General features: G+C 50.3%; 1 protein-coding gene across 3 annotated transcripts in view; it reads left to right on the forward strand.

Annotated features, from left to right (window-relative positions):
• Positions 1-25,847, forward strand: part of KRIT1 (KRIT1 ankyrin repeat containing) — a 60,093-nt gene that overhangs the window by 20,363 nt on the left and 13,883 nt on the right. For 2 of the 3 annotated variants that reach the window (XM_077268199.1, XM_077268200.1), the window contains exons 2-6: positions 13,756-13,879; positions 18,774-18,932; positions 22,743-22,902; positions 23,516-23,608; positions 24,437-24,566. In XM_077268199.1, coding sequence (XP_077124314.1) covers positions 18,831-18,932; positions 22,743-22,902; positions 23,516-23,608; positions 24,437-24,566 — 485 coding nt within the window. In that variant the 5' untranslated portion in view covers positions 13,756-13,879; positions 18,774-18,830. The remainder of the gene's footprint in view (positions 1-13,755; positions 13,880-18,773; positions 18,933-22,742; positions 22,903-23,515; positions 23,609-24,436; positions 24,567-25,847) is intronic. The other variant, XM_077268201.1, reaches the window with a different exon arrangement.

The raw sequence follows: 25,847 nt of genomic DNA on the forward strand, positions 1-25,847 counted from the left end.
GTTATAATTACCTTGTACATATTTGCAATTGTCTCATTTGTAACATCTTTGTAAAATACTTTGATAAAGCACTGCCTACATTTTGTGGGGTATATTATTTCATGCCAGTTCTTTCTCCATGCTCTAAAAACGTACCCTAAGTCTTCTGAAGGGAATTTACGCTACTGTTTTGGGTTAGCTTCGGACCCGTTTAATCGAAGCTGGTGGCAGCGATACCATGCCGGCTTTTGGGTGATGTTGTAGCGACTGCGGCGTTAATAATTATTGTTCCTGCCTGAGTGGGAGTAGTTATCGCGTCGCTGCAGCGTGCCCAATAGCCCGTACATAGCAGGCAGCCTTTCTGGCGACTAATTACCCTAGGTGCAGTACCTAATCTGACCTGCGGGTAAAGGGGGCACCAGAGAGCTGCAAGTGTTAAGTGGAACTGTAAGCGGGATACATAAGTCCCTGCAGTTCGTGGTATATTGAAGAGCAGTGGGATACCTAGAATAAGCCCCTGCTGTAACTAAGGGGTCAATAGCCTCGTGTGTGTCTTTTTATCACATTGTGGAGTGGAGGGATAACTAAGATAAGCCCCCCTGCACATGTGATAGCCGTCTGTTGGTCTAAAGTCACCCCAATCCGTGACAATTGGTGGCAGCGGTGGGATATTAGAGCATTAGTGATTTGGTTTGAGCAATCATTCCTCTCACTAAAAACTTGCAGAAAGTTCTTGCGAGGACTCTGCGCAAATAAGTTTGGAGAACGAACTCAGTGTTTATTAGTTGTGAGACAATTGTGTACTGGTAATTATCCCCTCCCTTTCTCTTCGTTTTTCTATCCTATCTTTTATTTGGCAACCATGGTTGGGCTGGGAGAAGCCTTTTATGAACAGCAGACCAGAGACACCCTTGTTGCCTTATGCAAGTCTCAGCACCTTGACTATGCAAGCAAAAACAAAAGCCAACTGGTTGCAGTCCTGATGCAATGGGAAGCCGCTCTAGACCACTCACAGAGCCCAGAGGCCGCAGCAGCCAGCACCAGCGAACGTGCTGCAGCAGAGGTCCAACCACTGAATGCTGGCCCTGTTAGCAATCCGGGAGAATTGGACCCCCACCTGCAGGCGGCCTTGAAAGAATTCCTCACTGACGACCATGAGGGACGTCGGCAGCTGATTCAGCAATACCGGCAGGAGGCCGAGGCCCGAGCCGAGCGAGAGGCAGAGAGAGCCGAGCGAGAGGCTCAGCGAGCCGAGCGAAAGGCCCAAGCGCAGCAGGAGTACCAGCTGCGGATGGCCCAACTGCAAATGCAGGGGTCGTCCCAGTCCAGCCGTGAGCCCAGCAGCGCTCAGATACCGAAGCCCCGGCCTGACCACTTTCCTGTTATGGAAAAGGATGGGGACTTGGACACTTTTCTGCGGGCATTTGAGAAAGCCTGCAGACAGTACCAGCTGCCTACACAAGAATGGGCACGATACCTGACCCAGGGCTGAGAGGCAAAGCTCTGGAGGCGTTTGCTGCACTCCCTCAAGAACAAGATGGTGACTATGAGGCTATCAAGCAGGCCCTCATAGCCAAGTACCAGCTTACACCCAAGGTGTACCGTAAGAAGTTCCGGACCCTCCAACGTGGCCCACACGACAGTTACAGCGATGTGGTGCATGGATTGGGGACCCACTTTGACCAGTGGACCCAAGGACTGTCCGTGACCACCTTTGCACAGCTGCGAGACCTGATGATCAAAGACCAGTTCCTCCATCTTTGCCCAGCTGAGGTGCGACAGTTCGTGATGGACAGAGAACCCAAAGACGTGACGAAAGCAGCGCAGATTGCCGATGCCTATGAGGCCAACCGTAGATCGGAAGTGCGGAAGCCAGTCACCACCAGCTGGAGAGGGGGTAAGCCTGCATCCAACGCCAGTACCCCTGCCAGCCAACACACCAGAGGTCCTGTCCCCGTGGCCAACAGCACCAGACCTACCACCGAACTTCGCCAGTGTTACCACTGCAGGCAGCCTGGTCATATCAGTCCCCAGTGTCCAGTCCAGCAGAAGAACCTCCCAGCCAAGGCCCCAGGGCCTAATGCAGTAGTTCTTTTGGTGGAGGGTGTGTGACAACGTACAGCACGTCACTGTGGGAGGTCATGTTGCTACAGGCCTCAAGGACACCGGGGCTGAACGAACCCTCATCCGACCCGAACTGGCGGCCCCTGAAGAAATCATTCCGGGGAAAACCCTGTCACTGGGATTGGGGGCATCAGCTGTCCCTTGCCAATGGCCCGGGTTTATATTGATTGGGGTGCTGGGAGCGGGGTGAAGGAAGTGGGGCTGTCTGATAATTTGCCCACTGATGTTTTGTTGGGGACTGATTTGGGGAGGTTGGTTGCATACTACGTCGATGACCCCCCTCCCCAATCTACTAATGAGGGTAACGTTAAGGCTACGTTCACATTTGCGTTGTGCATGCAAAACGCTGCGTTTTGCGACGCATGCGTCCTTTTTTTGGTTGATTTTGGACGCAGCAAAAATGCAACTTTCTGCATCCTCTGCGCCAGGACGCGTGCGCCGCAGTGACGCATGCGTCGCAAAACGCAAGTGCAACGCATGTCCATGCACCCCTATGTTAAATATAGGGGCGCATGACGCATGCGGCGACGCTGCGGCGCAGACCGCAAATGTGAACGTAGACTTAACCCTGACAATGATGATGATGATGATGATGGGAAATCGCATGTATTACCTGACCATGCTTTATCTTGTAATGATGCATCTGTTAACCATTTTTTCCCTTGGATTGATGGTGAAAATGTTGTACCTGTGCCAGCTGAACCTGATAATGATTTTTCTGTGAAAGTTGATGTGTCCATAGGTACAGGAGTGCTCAGCCACGTCGCTCTGCGGAGTGAGACGGCTGAGGAACCCCTAGCAGGGGCAAGTGTCGGTGCTACCGGAAATGGGGAGATACATGGGAACCGTGAGGAAGGTGATGCCCTGCAATTGACCAGTGACACCGAGGAAGGTAACTGGCCCATAAGTAGCAATGCTCCTGAGGTAATGGGGGTGGATGGGGAGGTAGAGCCCATAGCAGTGTCGGCTGATGGGTCTGTAGAAATCCCCGGGGAGACAGCCTACGTAGCTGCTGTCACCCGCAGTCAGAGTGCCTGGAACGCAGATAACTGTCTGCCTCCCGGACCCTCCTCAGTCATCAGTATGACTGAACCAGAGGTGGACCCAGAGCAGATCCCAGAGGGCTCCCGTGGGGAAGGGACCCTGACATCTCTTCTGGCTTCCCCTAGCCAGGAGTTTCAGGCCGCTCTGCACACAGATGTGAGCCTAGAGAGTTTGAGACAACTCGCCGGGACGCGCTTCTCCGAGGCTGATAAGGAGAAGGTGTTCTGGGAAGGAGGAAGGTTGTACCGGGAGACAGTACCCGGAGAATCACAAACGGAGTGGTTGAGGGAAAGACAGCTGGTCGTCCCGCAGCAATTCCGGGGTGAGTTGTTGCGGATTGCCCATGAGATCCCGCTAGCTGGACACTTGGGGATCAGCAAAACAAAGGCCCGGCTGTCTCAACACTTCTATTGGCCTAAGATGGGGACAGTTGTGTCAAACTACTGCCGCTCCTGTGTCACCTGTCAAAGAGTGGGGAAGGCGGGGCCTGCTCTTAAGGCTCCCCTGATCCCTTTGCCAGTGATAGAGGAGCCTTTCCAGAGGATTGCGGTGGACATTGTGGGCCCGCTGGCCGTCCCCAGCAGCTCTGGAAAGCGATATATTCTTACTGTGGTAGACTACGCTACCCGGTACCCAGAGGCAGTAGCTCTGTCTTCAACTAGGTTAGATAAGGTGGCGGATGCCCTGTTGGCCATCTTTTCACGTGTAGGATTTCCCAGGGAAATGCTTACTGATCAAGGGACCCAATTTATGTCTCGCCTAATGGAGGCTCTCTAAGAAAATGCAGGTGAAGCACCTGGTATCGAGTGCGTATCACCCACAGACCAATGGCTTGTGTGAACGCTTCAATGGTACCCTCAAACAGATGCTACGCATGCTGGTTGAGACTCAAGGGCGCGACTGGGAGCGGTACCTCCCACACCTGCTATTCGCTTACCGAGAGGTTCCGCAGGCCTCGACGGGGTTCTCCCCCTTCGAGCTCCTGTACGGCAGGCGAGTCCGGGGACCCCTTGGGTTGGTAAGAGAATCCTGAGAAGAGGAGCCGAACCTTTCTGAAGTGTCCATAGTGGAGTATGTCGTGCGCTTCCGTGACAAGATGCAGACCTTGACGCAGTTGGTGCATGACAACATGACGCAGGCTCAGGCTGATCAGAAGCACTGGTACGACCAGAACGCCCGGGAGCGGACCTACCACGTGGGTCAAAAGGTGTGGGTGCTGGTCCCCGTACCAACGGATAAGCTTCAGGCAGCCTGGGAGGGCCCGTACGTCGTCCACCAACAGCTCAACCCGGTCACCTACGTGGTCACGCTTGACCACGCTCGGGGTAGGCGGAAGGCCTTTCACGTCAACATGATGAAGGCTCATCACGAACGTGAACCTTTCGTCCTACCAGTCTGCAGCTTACCCGAAGACGGGGAGGAGGACACCCTCCTGGACATGCTGGCCCAAGCCAAGGCCGGTGGGTCCATTGAGGACGTGGAGGTAAGCGCCTCGCTAGATGAACCACAGCGGTTGCAGTTGCAAACCACACTGGAACCCTTCCGGGTCATGTTCTCCAACCGACCTGGGAGGACTGAGTTAGCCGTCCACGAGGTGGACACCGGGAATCACGCCCTACTACGGCGAACACCCTATCGAATCTCTGACCAGGTGCAGCAGATTATGTGCCAGGAGATCGATGAGATGTTACAGCTGGGGGTGATTCGACGGTCAAAGAGCGCGTGGGCCTCACCTGTAGTTCTCGTGCCAAAAAAGGACCGGACCACCCGGTTCTGCGTGGACTACAGGGGGCTCAACGCCATTACAGCCTCTGACGCGCACCCAATGCCGCGCATCGAGGAGCTGCTTGAGAAGTTGGCGCAAAATACCTGACAATAATGGATCTGAGTCGCGGATACTGGCAGATTCCCCTGAGCCCCGAGGCGCAGGAGAAGTCCGCCTTTATCACACCCTTTGGACTGTACGAGTCCACGGTCATGCCCTTCGGCATGAAGAATGCCCCTGCTCCTTTCCAGCGGATGGTCAACCTCCTGCTTCAGGGACTGGAGAAGTAAGCAGTGGCGTACTTGGATGACATTGCCATCTTCAGTCCCTCCTGGGGGGAACACCTGCAGCATCTCGAGGAGGTGCTCAGGCAAATCCACCGAGCAGGACTGACTATCAAGCCCGGAAAGTGCCAGATGGGCATGAGTGAGGTCCACTACCTGGGGCACCGGGTAGGCGGAGGCACCCTGAAGACAGAGCCTGAGAAAGTGGGTGCGATCGTGACCTGGCCCACTCCTGGGACCAAGAAACAGGTGATGTCCTTCCTGGGCACTGCAGGGTACTATAGGCGCTTTGTGCAGCACTATAGTAGCCTGGCAAAACCTTTGACGGACCTCACCAGGAAGAAGCTACCGCACATCGTCAACTGGACAGATGGCTGTGAGGGGGCCTTCCAGGCGTTGAAAACCGCACTGTGCAATGCCCCTGTGTTGAAAGCAGTCGACAGCAGTCGACCGTTCCTGGTACAGACTGATGCCAGCGAGTTTGGCCTCGGTGCTGTGCTCAGCCAGGTTGACTCGGAGGACCAAGAGCACTCCGTGTTGTACCTGAGCTGGAAACTTTTGCCGAGGGAAGTGACCTACTCCACCATTGAGAAGGAGTGCCTGGCCATAGTCTGGGCCCTGCAGCGCTTGCAGCCCTACTTGTACGGTCGCACCTTCACTGTGGTGACCGACCACAACCCTCTGCGCTGGCTAAGCACCATGTGTGGAACCAATGGCAGGTTGCTACGCTGGAGCCTTGCCCTTCAGCAATTTGACTTCACCTTTGAACACAAAGCGGGCAGGGAGCATGGGAATGCAGATGGACTGTCCCGCCAGGGTGAACCTACTGAGGTGCACATGGAGGCATACCGTGGGGTTCTACCTCCCTAGCGCACTCCAAAGGGGGGAGGTGTCACGATGGTATGAAATATCATAAGTTTAGTTCTCTTGCTAGCATGCTGTGGGCTAAGCCCCCCTCCTTGGAGTGATTCAGCAACAGCTTGTAGCTGCAAATTCCTGACTTTCCTTCTCAGAGAGAGTGGGGGTTATGAGAGCCAAGGTATTTACGACCGGCATTTCCTGCCGTGTAAGCTTTTATCCAGCTATAACTGGACTAGAAACTTCTAGAATCTATGAAAGTTCTTTGTTCTGTTTTTGTAAGATATTACGCAAACCGTTTAAGTTAAGACCACAAAAACATATATTTTTAATCTCCATCGAAGCATCTATCCAGCACTCTAAACATGAGCTTTTATCTCCATCTAGTAAAGAAGTAGGGATTTCTCTGTAAATATGTATCCCAGATAGGACATATTTGATCTCTCTAGAATGCTAGCGATAATACGAGATGAATGCTGGGTGGGGTATGATGATGACATGTTCGGTAGCGAAGTTACGGGCATCAGATATATTTAATGCACAGTTAGTTAGACTGAAAAGGTAGGAGGGACGAGGTGATCCAACCCCTTTCTGGGATGTTACAGGCTCCAGCTATAACTGTCTGCCCAGATCCCCAGCTCAGTCTTCTTGTCTTTTCCTGGAGAGCCCTGAGCACGTCCAATGAGCTGGGACGTATGGTTGCCTGCAATGCAATGAACTGAGAATATGTGAGTGTTATCTTTTCTCCTTTACTCCCCTTTATGTTATAATTAACTTGTACATATTTGCAATTGTCTCATTTGTAACATCTTTGTAAAATATTTTGATAAAGCACTGCCTACATTTTGTGGGGTATATTATTTCATGCCAGTTCTTTCTCCATGCTCTAAAAACGTACCCTAAGTCTTCTGAAGGGAATTTACGCTACTGTTTTGGGTTAGCCTCGGACCCGTTTAATCGAAGCTGGTGGCAGCGATACCGTGCCGGCTTTTGGGTGATGTTGTAGCGACTGCGGCGTTAATAATTATTGTTCCTGCCTGAGTGGGAGTAGTTATCGCGTCGCTGCAGCGTGCTCAATAGCCCGTACATAGCAGGCAGCCTTTCTGGCGACTAATTACCCTAGGTGCAGTACCTAATCTGACCTGCGGGTAAAGGGGGCACCAGAGAGCTGCAAGTGTTAAGTGGAACTGTAAGCGGGATACATAAGTCTCTGCAGTTCGTGGTATATTGAAGAGCATTGGGATACCTAGAATAAGCCCCTGCTGTAACTAAGGGGTCAATAGCCTCGTGTGTGTCTTTTTATCACATTGTGGAGTGGAGGGATAACTAAGATAAGCCCCCTCTGCACATGTGATAGCAGTCTGTTGGTCTAAAGTCACCCCAATCCGTGACATATGTACACAGTGACTGCACCAGCAGACTAGTGAGTGCAGCTCTGGAGTATAATACAGGATGTAACTCAGGATCAGTAATGTATGTACACAGTGACTGCACCAGCAGACTAGTGAGTGCAGCTCTGGAGTATAATACAGGATGTAACTCAGGATCAGTAATGTATGTACATAGTGACTGCACCAGCAGAATAGTGAGTGCAGCTCTGGAGTATAATTCAGGATGTAACTCAGGATCAGTAATGTAATGTATATACACAGTGACTGCACCAGCAGAATAGTGAGTACAGCTCTGGAGTATAATACAGGATGTAACTCAGGATCAGTAATGTAATGTATGTACACAGTGACTGCACCAGCAGAATAGTGAGTGCAGCTCTGGAGTATAGTACAGGATGTAACTCAGGATCAGTAATGTAATGTACACAGTGACTGCACCAGCAGAATAGTGAGTGCAGCTCTGGGGTATAATGCAGGATGTAACTCAGGATTAGTAATGTAATGTATGTACACAGTGACCACCAGCAGAATTAGTGAGTGCAGCTCTGGAGTATAATACAGGATGTAACTCAGGATCAGTAATGTAATGTATGTACACAATGACTGCACCAGCAGAATAGTCAGTGCAGCTCTGGAGTATAATACAGGATGTAACTCGGGTTCAGTAATGTAACATATGTACACAGTGACTGCACCAGCAGAATAGTGAGTGCAGCTCTGGGGTATAATGCAGGATGTAACTCAGGATCAGTAATGTAATGTATGTACACAGTGACTGCACCAGCAAAATAGTGAATGCAGCTCTGGGGTTCAATACAGGATGGAACTCAGGATCAGTAATGCATGTACACGGTGACTGCACCAGCAGAATTGTGAGTGCAGCTCTGGGGTATAATACAGGATGTAACTTAGGATCAGTAATGTATGTACATAGTGCCTGCACCAGCCGAATAGTGAGTGCAGCTCTGGGGTATAATACAGGATGTAACTGAGGATCAGTAATGTAATGTATGTACACAGTGACTGCACCAGCAGAATAGTGAGTGCAGCTCTGGAGAATAATACAGGATGTAACTCTGGATCAGTAATGTATGTACACAGTGACTGCACCTGCAGAATTGTGAGTGCAGCTCTGGAGTATAATACAGGATGTAACTCTGGATCAGTAATGTAATGTATGTACACAGTGATTGTACCAGCAGAACCGTGAGTGCAGCTCTGGAGTATAATACAGGATGTAGATCAGGATCAGTAATGTATGTACACAGTGACTGTACCAGCAGAATAGTGAGTGTAGCTCTGGAGTATAATACAGGATGTAACTCAGGATCAGTAATGTAATGTATGTACACAGTGACTGCACCAGCAGAATAGTGAGTGTAGCTCTGGAGTATAATACAGGATGTAACTCAGGATCAGTAATGTATGTACACGGTGACTGCAGCAGCAGAATAGTGAGTGCAGCTCTGGAGTATAATACAGGATGTAACTCAGGATCTGTGCATCAGGATGAGTTTTTTGCCTATAGCCTGTGTTTTTCATGCAGGGAAAAAACACCTAAAAACTCTACATGTGTACATTCCCCATCACACCGCGGTTGTCAATATGCTAGCCCTATTAACCTCTCCATGACATAGAGTGTAATAATATGTCCTATGTTGGGTGCAAGTAAATGTAGCGTCTCTGCCATGTTTGTGCTCCCATAAACTCCATCCTGGGTTCCTATAGGAGATAATCATTTTCGCTGCACAGTTTCTGCCACAAAAACAAAACCCAAATAACAATGGAATTGCTTTGTTTTTTGTTTTTTTGTTTGTTTGTTTTTTGGGGGGGGGGTGCAATAGTTCTCGCCGGACCCCAAAGGGGCTGACTCGTGAAGCTATCCCTTGATTTTCTCACTACTTTCCACCAGTGACTCTCCAGCCATTTATATAGTACAGCGGCTGGCCGCAGTCATGAGGTTTTCTATGTGATGAGTGTGATTCCTATTTTAGAGTTGTATTTTTATAATTAGACTGTAAAAGGTCACAATGTGAATAGGCAATACCACCTCAAGCTGAAAAAAGGAATGCAGTGTGTGAATGTTTTTTTTATGTTTTTACATTATTTTGACACTGCATTTTTAGGTTCAATTCATTAGATTACTGATCCTGAGTTTCGTCCTGTATTATACTCCAGAGCTGCACTCACTATTCTGCTGGTGCAGTCACTGTGTACATACATTACATTACTGGTCCTGAGTTACATCTTGTATTATACTCCAGAGCTGCACTCACTATTCTGCTGGTGCAGTCACCGTGTACATACATTACATTACTGATCCTGAGTTATTATTATTGTTATTATTTATTTATATAGCACCATTAATTCCATGGTGCTGTACATGAGAAGGGGTTACATCGAAATAAAAATCACTTACAGTAAACAAAACTAACAACGACAAACTGGTACAGAGGGAAGAGAACCCTGCTCTTGCGGGCTTACATTCTACAGGATTATGGGGAAGGAGACAGTAGGTCGGGGGTTGCAGTAGCTCCAATGGTGTTGAGGTGGCCGTGTGGTCTTTACAGGCTGTAAGCTTCTTTGAAGAGATGGGTTTTCAGGTTTCTTTTGAAGGATCCAAAAGTAGTGGATAACCGGATGTGTTGGGGCACTGAATTCCAGAGGGTGGGGGATATTCGGGAGAAGTCTTGGATGCGATTGGGTGAGGAGCGAATAAGCGTGGAGGAGAGGAGGAGGTCTTGGGAGGACCGGAGATTACGTGAGGGAAGATACTGAGAGATTAGTGTGGAAATATACGGAGGAGAAAGATGATGGATGGCTTTATAGGTCAGTGTTAGTAATTTAAACTGGATACGCTGAGAAATTGGGAGCCAGTGAAGGGATTTGCATAGAGGGGAAGCAGGAGTGTAGCGAGGAGAGAGATTAATTAGTCGGGCAGCAGAGTTAAGGATGGACTGGAGGGGTGCGAGAGTGTTAGAAGGTAGGCCACAGAGGAGGATGTTGCAGTAGTCGAGGCGGGAGATGATTAGGGCATGCACGAGCATTTTGGTAGAGTGTGGGTTGAGGAAAGGACGGATTCTGGAAATATTTTTGAGCTGGAGGCGACAGGAGGTGGCGAGAGCTTGGATGTGCGGTTTGAAGGACAGGGCAGAGTCAAGGGTTACTCCGAGGCAGCGGATTTTGGGGACAGGGGAAAGTGTGATTTCATTTATTTTGATAGATAGATCAGGTAGGGAAGATATGCAAGATGGAGTAAAGATAATTAGTTTAGATTTGTCCACATTGAGCTTGAGGAAGCGAGAGGAGAAGGAGGATATGGCTGATAGACACTCTGGGATTCTGGAGATCAAAGAGGTGACATCTGGGCCAGAGAGGTAGATCTGAGTGTCATCGGCATATAGATGGTACTGGAAGCCATAGGACCTTATGAGTTGTCCCAGGCCGAGTGCATATATTGAGAAGAGTAAGGGTCCTAGGACAGAGCCTATAGGGACACCAACAGAGAGGGGGCGAGATGAAGAGGTAGTATGGGAGAAGGAAATGCTAAATGTGTGGTTGTCAAGGTATGAGGAGATCCAAGATAGGGCAAGGTCTTTGACCCCAAAGGAAGAGAGGATCTGTAGTAGGAGGCAGTGGTCAACTGTGTCGAAGGCAGAGGACAGGTCTAGGAGGAGGAGTATAGAGAATTGTCTGTTAGCTTTGGCTGTAAGTAAGTCATTAGTAATTTTGGTTAGGGCAGTCTCAGTGGAATGGTGGGGACGGCAGCCATATTGTAGGTTGTCGAAGAGAGAGTTAGATGCAAAGTGAGAAGAAAGTTCAGCATGGACGTGCTGCTCAAGGAGTTTGGATGCAAATGGGAGCAAAGATATGGGACGATAGCTGGACATACCGCTTGGGTCAAGGGATGGCTTTTTGAGGATGGGTGTGATTGTGGCATGTTTGAAGGCAGAGGGGAAGGTACCAGAAGTTAGTGAAAGTTTGAAGAGATGGGTTAGGGATGGGATTAGTGTGGTGGTGAGGTTGGGGAGGAGATGGGATGGGGTCAAGTGCACAAGTGGTGAGGTGTGATTCGCAGAGAAGATGAGCAAGCTCCCCTTCAGAGATTTTGGAGAGTGAAGTTATGGGGTTTGGGCATTGGTCTCTCATACAAAGGGGTTGTGGTGGTTGGACAACAAAGACTTGCCTTGTTTGGTCTATCTTATTTTTGAAGTGCGTGGCAAAGTCCTCGGCAACAATTGGGGAAGTCGGAGGGGGCAGTGGTGGGCGGAGGAGGGAGTTAAAAGTGTTGAACAACTGTTTGGGGTTGTGGGATAAGGAAGATACGAGGGTTGTGAAGTAGGCCTGTTTAGCAGAGGTGAGAGCTGATTTGAATGCGAGTGTTGCTTGTTTGAGTGCAGTGAAATCATCTTGCGAATGCGTTTTCTTCCAACGCCGTTCTGCAAATCTCGATACTTGACGAAGCTTTTTAGTGATGTTATTGTGCCAGGGTTGTCGATTGGTTTGTCGCGCTCTGCTATGCATGACAGGGGCAACCGTGTCGATAGCTGATGCAAGAGTGGCATTGTAGAAAGCAGTGGCAGTGTCTGTGTCGTGGAGTGAGGATATAGAGGACAGTGGTAGGATAGAGTGTGTGGGTGTCTAGGTGTGCGAGGTTCCTGCGTGGGTGCGCATGGTGCTGGACATGGGTGACAGGTGAGGAGGACAGGGATGACAAAGTGAGTAGATGGTGGTCAGATAGAGGGAGAGGGGAGGTGGTGAAGTTAGTTAGGGTGCATAAACGGGTGAAGACCAGGTCTAATGTATGTCCGTCTGTGTGGGTGGCTGAGGAGGACCACTGAGTAAGTCCAAAGGATGAAGTAAGGGACAGGAGTTTGGAGGCTGCTGACTGGTGGGTGTCAATGGGGATATTGAAGTCACCCATGATGATGGTGGGAATGTCAGCAGAGAGAAAGTGAAGGAGCCAGGTGGAGAATTGGTCAATAAAGGCAGTGGTCAGGTCCGGAGGTCGGTATATGATGGCCATTTGGAGGTTGTGGTGGGAGTAGATGCGGACAGTGTGGACTTCAAAAGAGGGGAGGATAAGGGAGGGTAGAGGTGGGATTGGGTTAAAGGTACAGTTGGAAGAAAGGAGAAGGCCCACTCCTCCACCATGTTTGTTGCCAGGGCGAGGAGTGTGGGTGAAGTGGAGGCCACCGTAACATAGTGCAGCAGGGGAGGCTGTGTCAGAGGGTGTCAGCCATGTTTCTGTGATGCCCAGAAAGAAAAGATTACGAGAGGTAAAGAGGTCATGAATCACTTGGAGTTTATTGCAGATGGAGCGGGCATTCCATAGTGATCCAGAGAGAGGGTGCAAAGGGGTGGGCGTCAGGGGCACGGATTTGAGGTGGGCAAGATTTCGGGTGTTTATATTGGGTTGGGAGCGATTGGAGGGGGTAGTAATGGGAGGTATGAGCTGTGGGGGTCCAGGATTGGGAGATATGTCTCCAGCACGGAGGAGAAGCAGAGAGAGACAGAGCAGGTGGGAGAAGGAGAGTGGGCGGCTTGCTTTGTGTGTTATTAGGAGAGATCTGAGGTTGAGGAGCAGGTCAGCGGAGGAGGTCAGGTGGGGAGGCAGGAGGGAAGGAGAGATTATTACTTGGTTAGGGGGTGCTGGGGTTTGAGGATAGCGAAGGAGAGTGAGGAGTAAGGGAGCCAGGACTGTTAGAGCGTATGTCAGTATGATGAGAATAAGTATGGCGAAAAGGGAAAGAAATTTAGTACAGTTATTAACAGTGGTTAGTCTTACCTTCTGTTCACTTCTGGCTCATTTCTGGCATATTTCTGCTATAATATTTGCAGTTATCCTTTTAGCGACATCCTTATAGAGACAGACCAAGGTCCAGACAGACCAGTGTCTCTGAATTTATAGCAGGCTAAGGGCTCATGAAAAAGGCCAGGTGTGAGTTACATCCTGTATTATACTCCAGAGCTGCACTCACTATTCTGCTTGTGCTGACACTGTGTACATACATTACATTTCAGTCTTGCTGCCTCGGTTTGTTATGAACCCTCTCATGGATTTCCATCTTTACTACACTTCTGAAATACTCTGTGCTGCTTCCAACATCCATGATGTCGGTCTTATGAAATTGCCGTTGTTGGTTGCATCTGTTTTTGCTCACATAGTCACTGTCTGTGTCAGATCTTGCTGGGAGTTGTAGTGCCATTGTGTGCATGAGTCGGTGCGTCCCTGTTATCAGGGGAGTGGCGCAGTTGTTTTCCTGTAACAGGAAATATACATGTGTTCATTGTAACCTTCTTGTTGCAGCCGCAGTTCGGTCTGTCAGTCGCCTCCATGGACGGCCGGCCGTGCAGGAGCAGCCGCAGTATGTGACGGCCGCGGGGAGGCTGTGTAAGAAGACCCCATCGGCTCAGACAAGGAGGATCTGCAGGTAGCGCTGCTGGTTTAATCCAATCTGTTCTTTTATCTGGTTCTGGAACATCTATTTATTAAAGGAATTTTCTTTTTTTTTGTGTGTTTTTTTTCTTGTGAAAAGTTCTGTATCTTTATAGGACTTTATTTTTTCACCATCTGCGATGATCGTCACTGTGTGTCAGTGCAGGTGAGCCTCCAGGATCCACATATTTGATGCAGGCACCAAAACGTAGTGAACTGTGATGTGGCCGACAGTTACTTCCCGCACAACGACTGCATCATTCTAGTCAGTGCGAGTCCAGTTTTCAGGAGCTCAGACATGAGGACCAACAGAGCCACTGACAAGTGGATAAAGCGTGATGTGAACAATGGCTAATACTGCTGAAAAACTGCACGTTCTCCGCTGACCGAGCATCAGCAGCGCCTTCACTGCTCATCTTATCACCCAAGAAACTATGTGTATGCTCAGTTACCATCTCTTTTCATTTCTGTCTCTTTTTTTCTTTCTTTTTTTCTTCATCTCTCTTTTTTTCTTCCTCTTTTTTTCTTTCTTTCTCTTTTTTTCTTTCTTTCTCTTTTTTTCTTTCTTTCTCTTTTTTTCTTTCTTTCTCTTTTTTTCTTTCTTTCTCTTTTTTTCTTTCTTTCTCTTTCTTTCTTTCTCTTTTTTTCTTTCTTTCTCTTTTTTTCTTTCTTTCTCTCTGTTTTTCTTCCTTTCTCTTTGTTTTCCTTCCTCTCTCTCTGTTTTTCTTCTGCTGGTGCACTCACTGTGTACATACATTACTGATCCTGAGTTATATCCTGGTTATACCCCAGAGCTGCACTCACTATTCTGCTGGTGCAGTCACTGTGTACATACATTACATTACTGATCCTCTACGGATCCTGAGTTACATCCTGGTTATACCCCAGAGCTGCACTCACTATTCTGCTGGTGCAGTCACTGTGTACATACATTACATTACTGATCCTCTACGGATCCTGAGTTACATCCTGTATTATACTCCAGAGCTGCACTCACTATTCTGCTGGTGCAGTCACTGTGTACATACATTACATTACTGATCCTGAGTTACATCCTCTAGAATACCCAAGAGCTGCACTCACTATTCTGCTGGTGCAGTCACTGTGTACATACATTACATTACTGATCCTGAGTTATATCCTGTATTATACCCCAGAGCTGCACTCACTATTCTGCTGGTGCAGTCACTGTGTACATACATTACATTACTGATCCTGAGTTATATCCTGTATTATACCCCAGAGCTGCACTCACTATTCTGCTGGTGCAGTCACTGTGCACATACATTACATTACTGATCCTGAGATACATCCTGTATTATACTCCAGAGCTGCACTCACTATTCTGCTGGTGCAGTCACTGTGTACATACATTACATTACTGACCCTGAGTTACATCCTGTATTATACCCCAGAGCTGCACTCACTATTCTGCTGGTGCAGTCACTGTGTACATACATTACATTATTGATCCTGAGTTACCTCCTGTATTGTACCCCAGAGCTGCATTCACTATTCTGCTGGTGCAGTCACTGTGTACATACATTACATTACTGATCCTGAGATACATCCTGTATTATACCCCAGAGCTGCACTCACTATTCTGCTGGTGCAGTCACTGTGTATATACATTACATTACTGATCCTGAGATACGTCCTGTATTATACTCCAGAGCTCCAAAACTCTTTGTTTTCCTTCCTCTCTCTGTTTTTCTTCCTTTCTTTTGCTTTTCTTCCTCGTTGTTTTCTTTCCTCTTTGTTTTCTTTCCTCTCTCTTTGTTTTCCTTCCTCTCTCCTTTTCTTTCTTCTTTCTTATTCTTCCTTTCTCTCTGTTTTCCTTCCTCTCCTTGTTTTTCTTCCTTTCTCTGTTCTTTCTCTGTTTTCCTTTCTCTCTCTCTCTCTCTCTCTCTCTCTTTCTGTTTTCCTGCCTCTCTCTAGCTCTGTTTTTTTTCTTTGTTTTTCTTTTTCTTTTTTTCTTCCTCTTTATTTTTCTTCCTTCCTTTCTCTCTTTGTTTTTCTTCCTTTCTCTTTGTTCTTCTTCCTCTCTGTCTTTGTTTATTTTCTCTTTTTCATTCACTTTTTTCTCCTCTCTTTTTATTTTCTCCTCTTTTCTGTTTTTTTTCTCCCTCAGACAACTGAGCCAAAACTTAAAACATTCTTCTATTCCTAAAGCTATAATTGCCTACGTCCCCAACATTGAAGGAATTTTGGCCTTTGCCCTTTAATAGGTTATCCACTCCTAGAAGACTCCTTTCCTAATATCTCTATACTTACCCCCTGGATCAGCACCTCTGATGCAAGCTTTCCGCAGTTTCTCTCAGCAGTCGCATCACATTAGGCCTCGTGACTGCTGCAACCTTCTCAGTTCCTCCAGTGCAGTCTTCTCTGGTGGGATACTTATTGCTACAGTCAATCAACGGCCACTGATTGGCTGCAGTGGTCACGTGACATAATGTTATGTTACCGCCGAGACCGACAGATTGAAGATTGAGGGATCTGCTCCAGTCCAGGGAGTAATTATGCAGTATGCACTTGTTATTTACTGCGCCTGACTATATTTATTAAGAAAGGCTTATCCAGAAGTGGACGACCCCTTTAAGGAGGACCTGCAATAAGTATGTAATTTTCTTACCTGGCGTAAATGCCTTTGTTTTCCTTATTTTGGAGCCTCTGTGTTCATCAGATATGGCCCCAAAGGCATCCGCTGACCTTTTGAAGTGGTTCAATACCGGTTCCAAAGAGAAGATTTTGGGGATTGCTACCCTTTTCATGACCCTCTGTCCACTTCTTTAAGCCTGAATTTTCACCCCCCCTTGCCCCCTCCAAAAACGATTGTCCTTGTGATTCATCATTATTATTGGTTCACTCCTCCAAGTTTCTCTTCACAGTTGGTGGAGGATGCGGGTCCTTACAATAAACATCAATCTGCTCCCTTGGACACTATAATATCTTACCGATCTGTCAGCGTTGTTCTCTTCCCTCCGTGCTCACTGACATTTTGTGTTCTGTTTTGTTCCTCTTCATTGATTTTTCTCCTTATTTTTAACATTTTATTTTCTGCCTGTTATTAATAGCGGCTTAAATGACGGCATCGATCCCCGGCCCATCATTTATTCAGAGGCAGGAGATGCTCATAGCAATGTCTATATGAAATCATCGCCAGTCGCTTTCCAGCTTGCGGCTGCTTTATTCTGTGGACGTCCTTCATTATATTAAAGGAATGTCCTGTTTGTACATTACCCTCTTCATCTTTTTTCTTTTTTTTTTCTTTTAATTCCCCATTTATACACTCACCCTCCACCACCATATATCCCCACACACACACACACACACACACACCTAACATAACTTCCAGTAATATTAATAGGAAAATATTTGGCAGAGTTTGGGGAAGGAGAGCCTGCAATGCAAAAAAACAAAAAAAAAGTAGGGCCTTATCGGGCCCTCATTCAACAAATTTTCACTCTACTGTCACTGAAACGCTTTAGTTTTAGTTAGTATTTAACCCTGTAGTGACCACCAATACACCTTTTCATACTGCTCACTAAAGGGCCGCAGTCCAGGATGGAGCATTTTTACTGATGTCCCACCCTGGAAATTAAAATTTTGGACATTTAACCACTTTAGATGCTGTTTTGATTATCAAACACCTCACCTACTTCATCTGCAAATGGAGAGGGTCCAATGTCCAGGTGGGAACATTTGCATCGGTCATCAGGTGGGTGTTGCACACGGGAAAAACTTAGCAGTTACTGAAAGCCTCACGCAGACCACAGACGTCCTGGAAACTGCACACAGGAGAGTTACTGGAAGTCGCAGGCAGACTGAAGACGTGTAGGAGACAGCAGAGAGATTACCTTGTTACTGGAAGCTTCAGGCAAAAAGGAGACCTCCTGCTAACCGCAGACAGGTAGCAAAGTTACTGGAAGCCGCAGGCAGACTGAAGATGCGTAGGAGACTGCAGACAGATAACAGAGTTACTGAAAGCTTCGGGCAGAAAGGAGACATTCTGGAAACTGTAGACGGGTAGCAAAGTTACTGCAACCTGCAAACAGACAGGAGACCGCAGACTGGTAGCAGACAGAACTCTGGAGTAACTAGAAAGTCTGAATACCTTGGAACCGCAGGCAGAGAGGAGACGTCCAGGAAAAATGAACCAGTTAGCAGTGGTACTGGAAACTGCAGATAGGTAATTTGGGGACTAGATACCTCAGGCAGCCAGGAGACGTACTGAAAACTGTGTACAGGAGCTGTGCACAGACAAACTAAAAGTCATACTAGAAAGTCTTAATACCAGGACTCAGGTGTGTGCCTTGGGAGCCTTACATAGTCATGGGAAGAACAACACTCTTGTGAGCACGATGGGCTACCTGTAAAGCCTGACATGGAGCACAAAAAAGTTTAGCGAAATGGGGTGTTTCTATGCACCCGTGACTTGTAATGGATAAGTTTCCAAGGTGGACAATCCCTTCAAGAATTTCATATCGTTATTAGTTCAGTCTGCCCTCTAGTGGCTGTGGTTCGTCATGACATAGGTAAATCGGGGGGGCATAATGTTTTTTAGTCCAGAGACCACATTAATAAGAGTGGCACAACTTTCAGGGATCTCCATCCTCGGCTTTAGATATGTTGGCAAATACTGCAGGTAGATCGCATAGTTTAGCTGTCAGCTGAATGATCTGCATACAGTTTGATATCACCAATAATCATAAACATAAGGTTTAAGGCAAATGGGAGCAATAACTTACAGGAATAAGTGCAGATCAGAGGCTGCCGAGAAACGCCCGTCATCTTGGAGCCACAATGCTGATCTTGGATGTAGCGCTGTAAAGATGAGTAACCGTACATGATGATGCCTCCTTACCTGATTTTTTTTTTTTTTTCTGCAGGCCAGACTTGCACTTCTATTCTATTTTTACTCATTGACCAACCAGGGCATCATCACTATGGGCAGCCCGACCGACACAGAAGAGGCACATGTAGCCGTGATCCGTCCAAAAAATGCTGGAAGCCTCAATTCACGGGAATATCGAGCAAAACTGTACGAGGTAAGAAGCAAAGGTGTGCGCCCGTTCATGTGCCTGTACATTTAATGCCGTATCAGCCATGCCTCTGTGACCACGCCAGCCACAGCCACCACTGCCATCATCCCATAACAGTGTGAGCCACCCCTGCCATCATTGCATGACTGTGTCAGAGACAGTACCACCTGGCGGCACTAGGCTCCCTTCTCCACCAGATGGAGTTAAGCCCCAGGCTCCCTCGTCCGTCAGGTGGCGTCGAGCCCCCAGGCTCCCTCGTCCGTCAGGCCCCCAGGCTCCCTCGTCTGTCAGCTGGCGTCGAGCCCCCAGGCTCCCTCGTCCGTCAGCTGGCGTCGAGCCCCCAGGCTCCCTCGTCCGTCAGGCGGCGTCGAGCCCCCAGGCTCCCTCGTCCGTCAGGTGGCGTCGAGCCCCCAGGCTCCCTCGTCTGTCAGGGGGCGTCGAGCCCCCAGGCTCCCTCGTCCGTCAGGCCCCCAGGCTCCCTCGTCTGTCAGGCGGCGTCGAGCCCCCAGGCTCCCTCGTCCGTCAGGCCCCCAGGCTCCCTCGTCCGTCAGGCTCCCTCATCCGTCAGGCGGCGTCGAGCCCCCAGGCTCCGTATCAGCCATGCCTCTGTGACCACGCCAGCCACAGCCACCACTGCCATCATCCCATAACAGTGTGAGCCACCCCTGCCATCATTGCATGACTGTGTCAGAGACAGTACCACCTGGCGGCACTAGGCTCCCTTCTCCACCAGATGGAGTTAAGCCCCCGGCTCCCTCGTCCGTCAGGCGACGTCGAGCCCCCAGACTCCCTCGTCCGTCAGGCGGCGTCGAGCCCCCAGGCTCCCTCATCCGTCAGGCGGCGTCGAGCCCCTAGGCTCCCTCGTCTGTCAGGTGGCGTCGAGCCCCCAGGCTCCCTCGTCCGTCAGGTGGCGTCGAGCCCCCAGGCTCCCTCGTCCGTCAGGCCCCCAGGCTCCCTCGTCTGTCAGGGGGCGTCGAGCCCCCAGGCTCCCTCGTCCGTCAGGCCCCCAGGCTCCCTCATCCGTCAGGCGGCGTCGAGCCCCCAGGCTCCCTCGTCCGTCAGGTGGCGTCGAGCCCCCAGGCTCCCTCGTCCGTCAGGCCCCCAGGCTCCCTCGTCTGTCAGGCGGCGTCGAGCCCCCAGGCTCCCTCGTCCGTCAGGCCCCCAGGCTCCCTCGTCTGTCAGGCGGCGTCGAGCCCCCAGGCTCCCTCGTCCGTCAGGCCCCCAGGCTCCCTCGTCTGTCAGGCGGCGTCGAGCCCCCAGGCTCCCTCGTCCGTCAGGCCCCCAGGCTCCCTCGTCCGTCAGGCTCCCTCATCCGTCAGGCGGCGTCGAGCCCCCAGGATCCCTCGTCTGTCAGGCGGCGTCTAGCCCCCAGGCTCCCTCGTCCGTCAGGCCCCCAGGCTCCCTCGTCCGTCAGGCTCCCTCATCCGTCAGGCGGCGTCGAGCCCCCAGGATCCCTCGTCTGTCAGGCGGCGTCTAGCCCCCAGGCTCCCTCATCCGTCAGGCGGCGTCGAGCCCCCAGGCTCCCTCATCCGTCAGGCGGCGTCGAGCCCCCAGGCTCCCTCATCCGTCAGGCGGCGTCGAGCTCCCTCGTCCGTCAGGCGGCGTCGAGCCCCCAGGCTCCCTCGTCCGTCAGGCGGCGTCGAGCCCCCAGGCTCCCTCATCCGTCAGGTGGCGTCGAGCCCCCAGGCTCCCTCGTCCGTCAGGCGGCGTCTAGCCCCCAGGCTCCCTCGTCCGTCAGGTGGCGTCGAGCCCCCAGGCTCCCTCGTCCGTCAGGCGGCGTCTAGCCCCCAGGCTCCCTCGTCCGTCAGGTGGCGTCGAGCCCCCAGGCTCCCTCGTCTGTCAGGCGGCGTCGAGCCCCCAGGCTCCCTCGTCCGTCAGGCCCCCAGGCTCCCTCGTCTGTCAGGCGGCGTCGAGCCCCCAGGCTCCCTCGTCCGTCAGGCCCCCAGGCTCCCTCGTCCGTCAGGCTCCCTCGTCCGTCAGGCTCCCTCATCCGTCAGGCGGCGTCGAGCCCCCAGGATCCCTCGTCTGTCAGGTGGCGTCGAGCCCCCAGGCTCCCTCGTCCGTCAGGCGGCGTCTAGCCCCCAGGCTCCCTCGTCCGTCAGGTGGCGTCGAGCCCCCAGGCTCCCTCGTCCGTCAGGCGGCGTCGAGCCCCCAGGCTCCCTCATCCGTCAGGCGGCGTCGAGCCCCCAGGCTCCCTCATCCGTCAGGCGGCGTCGAGCCCCCAGGCTCCCTCATCCGTCAGGCGGCGTCGAGCTCCCTCGTCCGTCAGGCGGCGTCGAGCCCCCAGGCTCCCTCGTCCGTCAGGCGGCGTCGAGCCCCCAGGCTCCCTCATCCGTCAGGTGGCGTCGAGCCCCCAGGCTCCCTCGTCCGTCAGGCGGCGTCTAGCCCCCAGGCTCCCTCGTCCGTCAGGTGGCGTCGAGCCCCCAGGCTCCCTCGTCCGTCAGGCGGCGTCGAGCCCCCAGGCTCCCTCATCCGTCAGGCGGCGTCGAGCCCCCAGGCTCCCTCATCCGTCAGGCGGCGTCGAGCCCCCAGGCTCCCTCATCCGTCAGGCGGCGTCGAGCCCCCAGGCTCCCTCATCCGTCAGGCGACGTCGAGCTCCCTCGTCCGTCAGGCGGCGTCGAGCCCCCAGGCTCCCTCGTCCGTCAGGCGGCGTCGAGCCCCCAGGCTCCCTCGTCCGTCAGGCGGCGTCGAGCCCCCAGGCTCCCTCATCCGTCAGGTGGCGTCGAGCCCCCAGGCTCCCTCGTCCGTCAGGCTCCCTCATCCGTCAGGCGGCGTCGAGCCCCCAGGCTCCCTCATCCGTCAGGTGGCGTCGAGCCCCCAGGATCCCTCGTCTGTCAGGTGGCGTCGAGCCCCCAGGCTCCCTCGTCCGTCAGGTGGCGTCAAGCCCCCAGGCTCCCTTGTCCGTCAGGTGGCGTCGAGCCCCCAGGCTCCCTCGTCCGTCAGGCCCCCAGGCTCCCTCGTCCGTCAGGCGGCGTCGAGCCCCCAGGCTCCCTCGTCTGTCAGGGGGCGTCGAGCCCCCAGGTTTCCTCGTCCGTCAGAGGGCGTCGAGCCCCCAGGTTTCCTCGTCTGTCAGGCGGCATCGAGCCCCCAGGCTTCCTCATCCGTCATGCGACGTCGAGCCCCCAGGCTCCCTTGTCCGTCACGCGGTGTCGAGCCCCCAGGCTCCCTTGTCCGTCAGGTGGCGTCGAGCCCCCAGGCTCCCTCATCCGTCAGGCCCCCAGGCTCCCTCGTCCGTCAGGCGGCGTCGAGCCCCCAGGCTCCCTCGTCTGTCAGGGGGCGTCGAGCCCCCAGGTTTCCTCGTCCGTCAGGGGGCGTCGAGCCCCCAGGCTCCCTCATCCGTCAGGCCCCCAGGCTCCCTCATCCGTCAGGTGGCGTCGAGCCCCCAGGATCCCTCGTCTGTCAGGTGGCGTCGAGCCCCCAGGCTCCCTTGTCCGTCACGCGGTGTCGAGCCCCCAGGCTCCCTTGTCCGTCAGGTGGCGTCGAGCCCCCAGGCTCCCTCGTCCGTCAGGCGGCATCGAGCCCCCAGGCTCCCTCGTCCGTCAGGCGGCATCGAGCCCCCAAGCTCCCTCGTCCGTCAGGCCCCCAGGCTCCCTCATCCGTCAGGCCCCAGCCTGTTATCTGGTGGTGTAACCGGCTCGCTGTAATGTATCCGTCCCTGCTAGATGATGGCCGTGTATTAGAGTGCTCATATTTGACAGCAGATATAAATGATTCTACCTCCGCTATTCCTCTCTGCTGTCAGCCTCTTCCCTGACTTATTTTCGGTCTCATGACTGATTATATTTTTTATTTATTTTTTTTATCTTTTCTTCACAGATCTTAATGATTGAGTTGCCAATAGAAGGACAAAAGAAGAAACGGCGAAAAGTTTTGCTGGAAACCAATCTCCGGGGAGAGAAAGACAAATCCCAGGAGATACTGGACTATGTGCTGGAAACCACAAGACAAATCTCTCCATCCAATCAAGGGGTTAAAGGTGAGGATAAAATGCATGACAGAGATGTGGAAGAGACCTGATATATGCCAGAACATCACATCGATTGCCAAGATTTTCCAATCTACATGTTGATTTCATTCTCCTTAGACTTCTGCAGGCAGCAGATGTAATCTAGATCCCTCACTGAAGACAGATCTGTAGACAGATTTGAGCGGGTTTTTTTTTATCATGCTAAATCAGGTGGGAAGAAGTAAGGATAAGTGTGGAAAGGGGCATTTTTCTTAAAATATTTCAAAGTTTCTTAACTTCGCTGTACCAATGATTCATGAATAGTAGAAAAAAGCATAACTCGGCCTTTTAAAGGGCCGGCGCTCAATGCCAGTTTTAATTTTTGCAAGTGATCATGTGCAGTCTACCAGCATCTCTGCTGCTGCAGATCTCAGGCCTTGTACCATATATACACTCACGCTGCAGACTGTAAATTGGCTGAAGGATTAATGGGGTTTGATGCCGGCAAGTACATATAGACACAGGGACAGACAATTTTTATTTTATTTTAAAGTCTTCCCCTTCTAATAACTCTTTAGAATATTACACAATATCCTCTATATTTATTGTTTTTTTTTATATTTGTTTTAATTATATCCTGCAGGCAAAAGAGTTGTAATAATGAACAAGTTTCCTCTGGATGGTGAAAAGGCCGGTAAAGAAGCCACTCTCTTCCTGGTCCCAACCTCTGTCAAAGGTGAACGCTCTGAAAATATTCTTAAAGAGAATTTGTCGGCAGCTTTTTCTTATGGAAGTAGTGGTGCGGCTGTATAGGCAATTGTCCCCTGATAAAAATGATACCTTTTTTTGTGGAAATCCGATGTGCCAGTCATGAGAAAACAAGCGTAGAAGATATATGCAAATCAGACAGGAAGTGCAGTGGAGGCTGCGTTGATGCGCCACTAGTGCACTTCCTGTCTGATTTACATAGATCTTGTACTCTTGTTTTCTCATGACTGGCAGATCGGATCTCCACGAGAAAGGTAGCATTTTTCTCGGGATGGGGAAATTAGATTGTGAGCTCCTTGGGTTTAACCTGTGGAACATGTTGGCGCTATAGAAACAGACAAAATAAATAGTTAATTTAAGGTATAGATTATTGGCCCAAAGTTTCAACAATGTAAAAGTTTTGTCAACCTTTATTCCTCCAGAGCATCTGAAACAGAAAATTGAAGCCACTTATGCAAATAGTTTTCATTTAAAAATCTCCTACCGTTTTGTGTCTGCAGCTCCTATGCAGACCAATGTGTCACAATTTTAATAAATAAACCCTTTTGTATGATCTTGCAATCATACTCGCGTCTATCTGCGCTTTGTAAGAAGCATAGATCTGCATAACAGCTGTGTACAAAAAAACGGATGTATTGGAGCAAGAAACTAAAATGGTTGCAAAAGTGGAGATAGGAATGATCTATTAACAACACATTATAAGAGCGCAAACTAAAGTTTTGTGTTTGCCGGTGTGAACATGTACAAACTTTGCACAATCATAAATGTTTCTCTTTGGGCTTTTTTTTTTTTTTAGATAATTCCAAGACTAACTACAACCCAGGGAGCCCCGTGTTTTACTGCCTGCAGGACATCATGAGAGTGTGCAGCGAGACCAGCAGTCACTTCTCTACTGTCACAGCCCGTATGCTCATGGCTCTGGATAAGTAAGGATAGTTTTTATGGGGGCGACCAAAGGGCAGCACAGAGGCTGCATGTGCCGCTACTGCCCTGAGAATCACAGAATAGTGAGTGCAGCTCTGGAGAATAATACAGGATGTAACTCAGGATCAGTAATGTATGTACACAGTGACTGCACCAGCAGAATAGTGAGTGCAGCTCTGGGGTATAATACAGGATGTAACTCAGGATCAGTAATGTAATGTATGTACACAGTGACTGCACCAGCAGAATAGTGAGTGCAGCTCTGGAGTATAATACAGGATGTAACTCAGGATCAGTAATGTAATGTATGTACACAGTGACTGCACCAGCAGAATAGTGAGTGCAGCTCTGGGGTATAATACAGGATGTAACTCAGGATCAGTAATGTAATGTATGTACACAGTCACTGCTCCAGCAGAATAGTGAGTGCAGCTCTGGGGTATAATACAGGATGTAACTCAGGATCAGTAATGTAATGTATGTACACAGTGACTGCACCAGCAGAATAGTGAGTGCAGCTCTGGGGTATAATACAGGATGTAACTCAGGATCAGTAATGTATGTATACAGTGACTGCACCAGCAGAATAGTGAGTGCAGCTCTGGGGGATAATACAGGAGGTAACTCAGGACCAGTAATGTAATGTATGTGCACAGTGACTGCACCAGCAGAATAGTGAGCGCAGCTCTGGAGTATAATACAGGACAGAGGTGTCAAACTGCATTCCTCGAGGGCCCCCAACAGGTCATGTTTTCAGGATTTCCTTGTATTGCACAGGTGATAATTTAATCACCTGCACAGAATGATTCCAGCACCTTGTGGAATGCTAAGGAAATCCTGAAAACATGACTTGTTGGCGGCCCTCGAGGAATGCAGTTTGACACTTCTGATACAGGATGTAACTCAGGATCGGTAATGTATGTACACAGTGACTGCACCAGCAGAATAGTGAGTGCAGCTCTGGGGTATAATACAGGATGTAACTCAGGATCGCTAATGTAATGTATGTACACAGTGACTGCACCAGCAGAATAGTGAGTGCAGCTCTGGGGTATAATACAGGATGTAACTCAGGATCGCTAATGTAATGTATGTACACAGTGACTGCACCAGCAGAATAGTGAGTGCAGCTGTGAGGTATAATACAGGATGTAACTCAGGATCAGTAATGTAATGTATGTACACAGTGACTGCACCAGCAGAATAGTGAGCGCAGCTCTGGGGTATAATACAGGATGTAACCCAGGATCAGTAATGTAATGTATGTACACATTGACTGCACC

The sequence above is a fragment of the Ranitomeya variabilis genome, chromosome 6, assembly GCF_051348905.1.
Source record: "Ranitomeya variabilis isolate aRanVar5 chromosome 6, aRanVar5.hap1, whole genome shotgun sequence".
Lineage (NCBI taxonomy): Eukaryota > Metazoa > Chordata > Amphibia > Anura > Dendrobatidae > Ranitomeya > Ranitomeya variabilis.